This window comes from Coloeus monedula (genome assembly GCF_965178545.1).
Source record: "Coloeus monedula genome assembly, chromosome: 1".
In the NCBI taxonomy this organism is placed as follows: Eukaryota; Metazoa; Chordata; class Aves; order Passeriformes; family Corvidae; genus Coloeus; species Coloeus monedula.
This window is the reverse complement of record NC_138781.1, coordinates 140872498-140883685: the sequence shown is the minus strand read 5'-3', so window position 1 is coordinate 140883685 and position 11188 is coordinate 140872498. Positions and strand designations below refer to the sequence as shown.

At 39.4% G+C, this 11188-nt stretch overlaps 1 protein-coding gene across 2 annotated transcripts; it reads left to right on the top strand.

The window, feature by feature from the left end:
* The first annotated feature begins 2316 nt into the window (after positions 1-2316).
* On the top strand, positions 2317-10968 carry ABRA (actin binding Rho activating protein). 2 transcript variants are annotated; one of them, XM_082298348.1, is made up of 3 exons: positions 2317-3130; positions 7328-7679; positions 10767-10968. In XM_082298348.1, the coding sequence occupies exons 1-3, from the start codon at positions 2379-2381 to the stop codon at positions 10860-10862; spliced, it is 1200 nt and encodes a 399-aa protein (XP_082154474.1). In that variant the 5' UTR covers positions 2317-2378; the 3' UTR covers positions 10863-10968. The 2 variants fall into 2 exon arrangements, with proteins under 2 accessions (XP_082154474.1, XP_082154473.1); XM_082298347.1 differs by having other exon boundaries at positions 2318-3130; positions 7328-10968.
* Positions 10969-11188: the final 220 nt, after the last annotated feature.

Genomic DNA, 11188 nt, shown 5'->3' with positions numbered 1-11188 from the left:
CTGTGATAACACTTCAGCTTAATATAGTGACCAATTTTAACCAAACACTTGTTTAACATATTGTTGTGCAATATGGATTTAATAGTAGTTTAGATCTGTAATCTTAGTGTTTTTCATTAGTCTGTAACCTTTCATTGTCATTTATCTAAACTATGTAAGCATTAAGTCTGTGGGACTATGACCAGTATGCCAAGGTCAAGTCTGTTAAAAAAACCCAGGAGTCTCTTTATTAACAACATATTTGAAATGTACTGTAATTTCTAAACATTCCTCAGGAATGTAATTATTTTTCAGTGCCACAAATTTCAGTACAACTACTTGCAAATATTGTATGAGAGAAAAAGGGTTTGAGAACTTCAAGGGTATTGGCAGTAACAAACTGAGCAGAGGTCTTTGATTGCAAAATACAGCCAGTTAACCAGGGGAATAGATTGCCTAGACAGCGGGGAGTACCTACTGCTGCTAGTCTTTAAGAGCAGGTAAAACAGGATCCAGGACACATGGAGGTGGAGCTGACCCTGCCTTACACTCCAGGATTGTCCTTCCACAGTCACTTGTTTCACTGCAGTCCTTCCTTGGCCCTACCCCTTATGTATTTAGCCTTCAGCTCATTCTTAAAGCCTCAGCCACCCTTACACTCCAGAGACCACTCAGAATGACATCATGAACTGGTGTAATACTCCTATTCTGCATGTGTGTTATTTTCTTTCACTTGCCTCTTCCTTGTATTTTAGGGAACATACCTATGTATGAACATGTTGTGTGCATGCATGCATAGACATGTTAATTTTAAGCACAAGGAGGTCCCATTCCTGATCAGACTTAAAATGACTCCAAAATAGATGTTTGGTAACACACGCTCCTTAATCAATTGTATGGGTACATCTCACAATGTCATCTCACAGCTATGATGCAATGGGCAATAGCTGAGACTGTACAGTACACAGAGGTGATACATTTCTTTCTAAAATAAAAGCATGAGTAAATACCTAATAGCAACACTAGCTTACATTATGTCATCAGTTTTGAAGAGGAAATTACTCCACAGATTAATGAGGAATTCTACATGGAAGTCAAAGGTATGATGTAGTCTTACTGTGTTAATCAAGGGCTAAATATGATCTGACCTTCTTAAAACAGCCCAGCCTTTAACAGACAGAAGATTTAAAAAAAGGCAGAATACAAGAGTCCATATTTATCTCTGATGTAACACCAACAAAGCCAACAGAATTCCTTGAAGTTCAGTGTGCCTCAGAGCACCACATGGCAAGTGCCACAGGTCATCCTGTAATCTGCAAGGTATGATGGATCAAAAAAGCAATGACATTTTCCGTTCCTATTTAGGAAACATTATACTAAGAAATAAGATATCATAGGACTACATCTCAGAAAAATGTCTGTATCAATTCATTAAACAATTTTACAAATTCAAATATGAATATACTTTAGGAAGCCCTCTGGAATGAAGAAATCACAAGATTTCCCAGAAAAACTGATTTTTTCTATACTGTACACAGTAAACATAATTATGCTGTATATAACTCTCTTGAAAAGCAGTGAGAAATTAAATAGGTTATTATTTTATTTTTCAAAGCTCTAAAACTTGGAGATTATTCATCCATCTGATCAAGTCAGACTCACTATACTGATCACCAGACATAGTGATTCCCTCCTCCTCAGTGCTGACACTAAACATGATAGTGTTCCCAGGCCCCCCTGAAGGTATGTTCTAAAGAGACATTAATAGATAATGAATGGGAAGAGAACACATAAATACCTTTTAAAAAATTAACAAACCTCGATTTCCTCAGACACACAAGCAATAAGAAAAAGTCACCTAGTACCTTTTTAGGAAATACCTCTAACATTTCTCAGTTATAACTTGCTTCTGGCTTCACACTCCATGACAAGGACCACTATTTTCTTGTGACGATAAGGCGTGTCCACTGTGGCCAAAGTTGTTAGCAACTGACAACACTCCACATTTAGCATTTTCAGTCCCTGCGATCAGGATCTCTAACCCAAGTGCAGCATTTGCAAAAGAACAAGACCCTTGCCAGCAAACTGGGAATTCAGCAGTCCTAGGGCGGGGGACTAAAGGACCTGTTACTTTCCCGCTATTTCCAGAGCAGGTCTGTGTCACGCTGTTTACGTCATGCATCATTCATCTGCTGTGATGAAATGTAACCCCACGTTTTAAAAAAAGACCTCTGCAACAGTGAGGATACTATATCTCTGTGAGAAGCGTTTCACATATTTTCCACAGGCATCAACTGCTCCTGCTTCTATTTAAATCTGCGTGGCCCTCTTCAGAGGGCATTATTCACTTCAGGAAGTCCATTCAGAAGGTGCTGAGCATAAGAAGGGGAGAAGCCAGGATGGCAGCAGACAGCAACATGGCTCCTGAAGAAAAGCCGAGCACTGCTCCTGTGAAAAGGGCTGTCCACAAGATCCGAATGGCCAGCCAGGTCTTCAGCTTGGCACGAGGTTGGCAGCAGTGGGCATCTGACCACCACATAAAGCAAGAGCAAGAGCCCTCTGGATGGGTCCCCACTGCAGAAAGCTCATCAGCTCAGCCTGTACAAGAAAGTTCCTTTCAAAAATGGCAAATTCCATCTGTCAAGAGGGACCAAGAAAAAGATGATGAAAAATCCTTAGCAAAGAAATCAGTGACAATAAGAGATGCTGAAAAAAAAGCAAGGGAATCAGATGAAGCCCTCAAAATGTTCAGCATTAAAAGCAAAGAGGTGACCAAAACAGTTGTCAGCAAAGCCTATGAACGAGGGGGTGATGTCAGCCTCCTCAGTGAAAGATACGAGAACAACAACAGCAGCTCCGAGATGACCAAACTCAAAGAAGAATCAAGTGCTATTGACAAAATTCTTAGCAGCAAATTACCTTCAACCATAAGGAGAAAGTGTTCAAACGTGGTATCAGAGCTGACGAAGGGCTGGGAGAAGATGGAAGAAGAGGACAAAGATGTGGCCAAGGAAGAGCTGCTCCTTAAGTGCCGTGATGACAGCCTGGATGCCCAGGACAGTGGCTACGGGGAAGCAGAGGACAAGCTCGAGCAGGAAGACAGTGACCGGGAGGTGACGGCTGTGAGGATTAAACGGCCTGTACCATCTCTGTAAGTAAAGAATCTTCATTACATCAACACAAATGGTAGAGGGATACAGCTTTCCATGAGGAAGATGGGTGGGGAAATGGCAGGAAGTGGTCAACGATAAACTATTATTCTTGACTCAGAAGAAATTAATCCAAATTCAGGAGACCTTTCACTTATCACTTTGTGTTTAAGTTAGTCAACATCATCAGACTGCAGCCCAGGATTTTATGTGCCATGTACCTAATACACAAAGTCAGGAAGTTCTATTTGGGAGATATTAATTATATTTAATTTTCACACTGGTTCATCAAAATAACTACTTACTTCTTAATACTTCAGTCCATATTTCAGAATCACAAATTTTATCTCACCTAGAGCCCTCAGCTATTCATTTATTTCATCAAATGTTGTCTAAATCAATATATTTGACGAGTAATATTTCCAAATACTTATTCATTATTTTGCTTAGTATAAATTGTAAATATTCTCAGGAGCAATTTGCAGAGGGTGTCCCAAATTAATGTTGCAGGAATTATTTCCAAGTACTTCTTACCAAAAGTTAGGTTCACTGCTTCTCTTTGGAAGCTCTCCACAAATTTGGAATTCACCAATTCAAAGAAAGGAAACCTTCACAGTATCTTGGACCCCAAGTTCATACCATATTTTAATTGCCTTTCCAGAAATGAAAAACTGGATCAGCACCAATGATGAAAAACTGATGAAAATGCCAAAACAGACTTTGTGATCTTTCTGCAGACAGACAGGCAGGCTGTATCATGGCCCCTGTTTTGGTTTTACACCTCACTACTGAGGAGCACTACCATGACCATTAGACCATGACTAACACAGTTATGGATTTCAACATACAGCACCTTTTAGCACAGCTAGCTGAACACACACCCCCAGAGCTATTTTAACTATTCAGATGGGATTAGAATGATGCTTTGCTGTACAGCTGAGCAGTCAGCTCCTGTAAGAAGAAAATGGTTAACAGCCCAAGTGAAAAAAGCTCTCCAGTAACCTAGGGCTTGAAAGTTTGTGGTACCTGCTTTTGGTAAGGACTGTGTGCACCATCCTTTCACAGAAGTTAGGACCTCAAACCAAAGATCCCAAATATACAGTGGAAAAAGGATACATTTGCAGCACTTTTCTGTAAACAACTTCAATTAAAACAATTTGCTCAGTTTCAAATATTACAGTAGAAAAAGACCAACTTTCTAGCTTCTGTTAAACTTTCATTTCCTTTGTATGTCTACCTAGAAAAAAGATTGATAAGCCATATTTACTGTGGTCCAAATGATTGAAATAACACCTTCTGTGTTACTTAGAGCTCTCTCTTCCACTGAAATCGGACACAAAAATAATTTTCTGCACTTACAGTGCTGCTATCAGGACTGGATTTAACTATTCCTTTTTAAAAATTATTTTATGAATATCATATTTCAGCCTGCTACCTTTACGAACCTTTCAATGTGGTTTAATCTTCTTCAAAAACTTCATAAGTACACAGTTATTAAAGAGTATCTCCCATTTTCCTCTCTATGTTCCAGGAAAAAAGCATCAGTGCAAGTATTTTGTTTTCCTCACATCAGCACCTTCATTATTTCCAGCTGCACCACTTACTGGAATGAGGTTGTTTCCTTGGTAGAAGGCCTGTTAACTCCTACTGGCATAAGAGACACTATTTTGTTCCAGCTTAGGAGCAAAAGCCATGCAGCAAAGGAATATGAAACTCCAAACATTAAAAGGAATTCATACCTTTCCCCTACAGACAGAATCAGTGTGAATATGCAACCTGGACATTATTTGCCTAGAAGGTCAGAATGCATCTAGCAACTACAACACATTTAGGATGATTGTTCTGGTTAACAGGTTAACTTAGTTGATTGTTACATGTAAAGCACTTCTTACAGTGGATGAAAGTTCAAAACTTCACTTTGGATGCACAATCCTTTGTGTAGGTGCAGTAGAAACATGAAAAAATGCTTCTATGTGTACACAACTCACATTGTTAACTTACCATTAAGCTAAACAATGGCAAAAATGGCACTCCAGCCACCAGAAATGGTTAAATTAGAAGATGCATTAAAAAAGTAGGTTTTTTCAAGCCCACATGAGGCACGATAAAAGCAAAAGGATAGATAAGATGGTGGTTTTCTCAACCAGTAAGAAGATATTTGGATGAGGAAGGTGATAATATTCTGCTAGAAAGGAAAATTAGTTTCAGTAGAAAAAGGAGGGAATACATTCTAGACTGTTAAATTAAAGCAGACAACAAAGATTTCACAGCCTTCTGCTGTGTCACTCCCCCTCTTCTCTCCACTCAACCTGGGGAACTGAAGCTCTGGGACTTTCTCAGAGGTCATAGTCCCTGGAGAGAAGGGGGAGCAGCTGGCTGTGGCTGAGGGATAAGCCTTCCATGATGATATCTCATCAACTCCACTGAAACTGCTGGCATCAGTTCTTTGAGGCAATTTTGATTCACTTAGGATTTTTTTCCCCCCCTGCCTTAACTGATACCTTCCCCCATGAAGAGCTGGTGAAGCAATCTGAGCTTCAGCTGGAGTTCAGACTGTGCTGCACAGGGTTTCTGAGGCTTTTGGAATAGCCATAAGCTTCAGGAGACGAATTCCTTTGCATAACCTGTGCCCACAGCTCCTCTGGGCAACGAAGGCACAATTCAGGTGAAGGGACAAAGGATCACAGCTTTCCCTTTCTCTGTATGACAACAGCTTATATAAAGGAGCACTTGGTTTATTGTTGGGAAACCAAATTGTGTAGCTTTACCCCACTGGTATATCTTAATGCTTTCCTGCCAACACCTACCTGTTAAATCACTTACACACACAAAATCACAGGTACAGACACACTGCCTACTCTCAGGATGCTCCGTGTCACACCACAGAAAGGTACACTTACTTGGCAACTCAGTATGCTCAATTCTTTTGATGTTTTTCACCAGATTGAAAGGGAAGAGTATTTTGGAGCTTTTTAAACACAGTTTCTCAATACAGCTAAGCCAATCTTAGGGCAGCTCCACAGGTAATAAAGTAGTGCAGCTCTCCCAGTTCTTTTTCTATCCCTGGCACAAAGTGTTTGCAATTCTTGCCCTAACATAGCCCTGCCCAGTACTGGCATTTTTCTGGTGCACAGATCTGAACTGGGGACATCTCTATGACTCCTATTCTCTATTTCAACCAGCTTAGTAGAAAACAAAGGACTGTCCAAACAGCAGGGGAACAGAATTTTCTGCAACTTTGCAGCCCTGTGTACTGTTTTTCTAAGTGTATCTTGATTCTCCAGCATTACTGTTAATATTCAACTGACATTGCTGGAGAGGTCTCAGAGCAGCTTTTGTGGAGTAAAAATACTAGAAAACAAATTACTTTGGCACAGCCACCACACAGCATAGTCCCTAGCTGAGTTCTGTATGTACACACAGACAGGACGTGGACAGCACAAAGACTAGCTCAGACTATCTATAGCTCCCCCACAACATGTGGGATTGGCCACGAGAGGAAAGAGCGTCTGCCTGCAATCATCCAGAACTATTACACACACACAGAAAAAAAGAAAAAAAAAAATCTCTGAAGGTCTTTCCTTATCCTTTGACCTTGACACTTTAAGGCTTCTACCCTACCCATGGGAATGTGAATTTTTGACTTCAGTATTTGTTCAGAACCATACTTCAAACGCAGAAGCATAGACAGAGCTACTGCACTCGATTAGCTTTTTGTTGTTGCTTTAATCATTGACATCTATTACAGAGGACAGATTTTTCTAGGCACTACCCTCTAGTTTTCAGCCAGGTCATACACTTACAGCAATCAGCATCTCTAACCTCAGCTCAGGCACATTTCAGGCTTGGCCAGGCAGGCAGGAACGGGAAAGGTACAGAAAGTGCAGGTTATCAGCAACATACTGTTTTGCTCCCTTACAGAATTAAGTCATTCTGGGGAAAAGTTTGTTAAAACAGGCTCAGATCGGGGCTGGAAGGTGGTAGTGTAGACAGGATAAAGCTGTGATCATGGAACTTGCCTCTGAGTGCAAACTGAATGTGGAGGAACAGCCCCTAGAGAACTAATTTAAAAATGGTGAACTCATGCCACCTGGTGGATTCCAGCTCGTCTCAAAAAACACAGTAACCCAGTTACAGCAGACCAATAAACAGCAGGAAACGAGGAGCTGCAAAGCTCAGGTGTGCTCTGTGTCTTTCAGCGCCAGCCGGCTGGGCGAGGAGGCGCGGAGCAAGGCGCGCAGGAAATGCAGCGCCGTGCGCAGCCTCAAGGACAGGTGGCAGGAATGGGCCGACCAGCACATCATAACGCAGAAGCTGAACCCCTTCAGCGAGGAGTTTGACCGTGAGCTGGCCATGTCCACGCGCCTGCACAAAGGAGATGAAGGATACGGCCATCCCAAGGAAGGAACCAAAACCGCTGAGAGAGCCAAGAGAGCTGAGGAGCACATCCACCGGGAGATCAGGGACATGTGCTTCATCATTGAATCCATGGCTAGGCCACGGCCCGACGGCAAGATCCAAGTCACTTTTGGGGAACTCTTCGACAGATATGTTCGTATTTCAGATAAGGTTGTTGGGATTCTGATGAGAGCCAGGAAACACGGGCTGGTGGACTTTGAGGGAGAAATGTTATGGCAAGGAAGGGATGATAATGTCATAATTACTTTATTAAAATAAGTAGGCTATAACCAGAACAACTTTTGGAAAACTTTTCTCGCCTTCTCCCTTGCCACTAGCATTTACATATATTGAATATAAGATTCCCCTGATCACCACATAGAAAAGAGTATTTTTTGAAATACATATTTTATAACTAATGCATGATAACCCAAGCATCCAAATGGACTTCATTTTATACCAAAAGTGCTTGCAGGACAATTAAGTTAATTACTACATGAAAAATAAGGAGAAAAATCTATATGAATATAAGCAGCTGATGATAAAAGCCCATAGCAATATAAATAGCTACAAATTACTTCCAATTTCTACTTCTTCTTACATTAAGATATTCCCAGCCTATTTAAACTGGCATATCAGGAATATGAAATATGTCAGATCAGAAGCTGAATGACAATATAGACTCAGACCAAGTTTTTGACCACCAAAATGGTCTTGTGCATGCATTTCCTAATTAATTTATTTATATACAAGTAAAATGATCTTATTTTAATACAGAATCAAGGATACCACATTGGTTCATGTTACAAGCAGGACATGCAACTACTACTGCAGTATTATCTTGTGGCAACTGTTGACTCAGCTTTCTCTTACATATTTTGTAAAAATCCTTCTTTTTATAAATGGGGTTTTATATATTTATTGTATTTATATAACTAATTTTTTAGATAGTTTCATAAACTTATGGAGGTTGGAATGTAATGAATAAAAAAGTTTTGATTAGATAGCTACCTAAAAAACACCTTCTATGCAACATTGTGCAATGTCGCATCTGATTATCTATGCAGATACTGTTCCTTTAAGTACAGGGAGAAATAATATGTATCATATAAAAACTAGCCAGGTACTTTACTTTTGTATACAGCAAAAAAGTTGACTAAAATCATCAACTTCCATTGAAATGTATCTCTGTGAGAAAAGAGAGAAACAGTGCTCATAACTTTGAGTAAAATGTTGCTCCGCATTACACAGAAATACTGACCTAACTTTACAGCATTTGCCATTTCAATGCTACTGAAACAATGTATTTCAGTCCAGATGATGCTGAAGAGGACTAAATGCTAATGAACTAATATTTCTAGGACTTAAAATTGTATTATTCACAACTCTGAGACCTCTGTAAGGTCTCCACTGCTTACAGGATTAGAGAGATCACTATTTCTCTACTGCTGTAAAAATAGCTCTCCTGGTAAAATGTGTGTAGTTCACAAGAAAACCGTTTGTTTCAGAGCAGATGCCTGGGCAAATAATGAAAAAGGAAGTGGTCTTCTCCCCCTTAAGATTCTTTCAAACTGAAAGAGCAAATATCTTCTTACAGAAGTAAAGGTCTATGAACATCTTGTCTCTCTGATAAAACAAATAATGCTCTTTTGAGTACAGGTACTCCAGTTTGAAGCTCCAATGTACAAATAAACAAAATGTTTTATAACTTAGTGATACAAGAACTGACTACTACATCTATTCTATGTAAATCATTAGTATTTTAGGCATAGTTATATTATGCGACTCTAAGGAAGAAAAAATTAATTGTAAGATGGAAGCAGTGGAGCTCATTTAATGTTTTCTTGAGATGTCTTAGACTACTCAAGCTGAACAACAAAACTTCTATCTTAGCGCAATACTTATATAATTTTTATCTGCATATTCTTAGCTTATTATGTCTTTATATAATGACCTTTAAAGCTGTCTAAATTGTCTTGACAAAATTTTGTTGTCAAAGGAATACATGAACTATAAATAAAACCCTCAATTATTTCTTGGGTTATTCTGCCACACACTAGAAAACAAATACGTGCACATATTCTGTGAACTAAAATATCAGTAAGTTGCTTCAAAATGTAAGCACATTCTTCTTTTCACAGGCTGTTAAAAAATTTCCTGTGAAGGCTTCTCTGTCCAATGCACCAGAAAAAGATTTCAGGGCACATGGCAACAGACCTTACACAAAAAACCTGTGCAAAGAATACCCACTAAAGGCATGTTAGTATTAAGTGAATTACATATTTCTGCTCATGAGAATTCTCATCCTACCACAGGAAACAGCAGCTGTAACAATGTAATTACTGCTATACTTCTTCAAACTACAGCTCACGGCAGATAACGTAAGCCTCCCATTCAGTCATCTCAATGTTAAAATCTATGCAAAATAAACCAAACCCTAAACTTTTTCTATTCTTCCACGCAAACTATTTTATTTCCAATCGGATGAGAAAATCACGCGACATAACTACCCTCCACTATTTACCTTTGTGTAGGCAGTATCATGCAAAGCCTTCTAATTTCTGAATTTACCATTTTTGTCGAAGAGAAATATTAAATATTGATATAAGTTATGGTGTATGGAAGCATTTCATGTAGGTTATATGCTTTATAACATTTATTCACATAAAGCTGTGTGACAAGTTTATCCATGAAAAGTAGGAGAAAATACATCTGAACTCATTAAAAAACAACCAAACAAAAGTACTCCATTAATTACCCAGCCTAACTCTACTAGTATACTGTGTTACATTCCCGTGAAACTAGCACAAACTCTGCCAAATTTAAAGATTCTAAGCAAAGAGATGATAAAGGTCAAAACCTGCTTGATTAAAGCAGTCTCTGTAAATTTTTATTTAAGACCTGCTTTCCTAGTTCTGACTTGATTTGAAAATAAAATCCTTAACCTTTTAGACAATGAGCAACTCTCAGGTAGTCTCATGGTAGCTTACAGTTGCACATTATTTTCTTAAACACTGTATTCACCCCCAAAATGTTTTACTTGAAACAGCACTCCTACACTCTCCTGCCTGAGGCTTGTGTTGCTCTTGCACATCCTTGGTAGTGAAAAACTTGTCTCTTTTTCTGTAGGAACTTACATACATTTTTCATATTCTAACACAGCTATCAAGCTTAAGTGACAGCATAGAACTTGCATCAGAAGAAACAAATTTGATGTTTACACCTTTGTATTTTTCAAAGTCTTACCACAGTTGCTGCAGTGGCTTGAAGCGAGTGGATGTTCACTGGACATGTATCCCACCCAGCAGAAATCAGCTCCCTCCTCCACAGCAATAATTCCTTCTTTAAAAATGCTTCTGTGCAGCCAAGGTTCAGTAACACAGCCCATTTTTAAAACAGGGGAAGGCTATTGAAATAAAATTTGCTGTAGTGAAGAGCATAACATTCGTGGATGTGTTCAATCATCACTGATCACAGAACAAATACTGGCAAGCCCTAGTCCAACACTGCACCACCCCAACACCTCAACTAAAGCCACTGCTGACACCTCAGGGCACAAAGCAGTTTAGCATTCCACAGCATGTGTACTATTAGCAGTGTAATTATCACAACAGAAAACTGTAGGAGCAGGGGGGCTCGGTTGGGGACGCTCGGTGCGGGTG

Excerpts from the sequence above, each read along its gene's own strand:
- ABRA (XM_082298347.1), top strand. The coding sequence starts at position 2,379 with ATGGCAGCAGACAGCAACATGGCTCCTGAAGAAAAGCCGAGCACTGCT. Across the intron at positions 3,131-7,327 it reads AAACGGCCTGTACCATCTCT|CGCCAGCCGGCTGGGCGAGG; the intron begins GTAAGTAAAGAA and ends TGTGTCTTTCAG.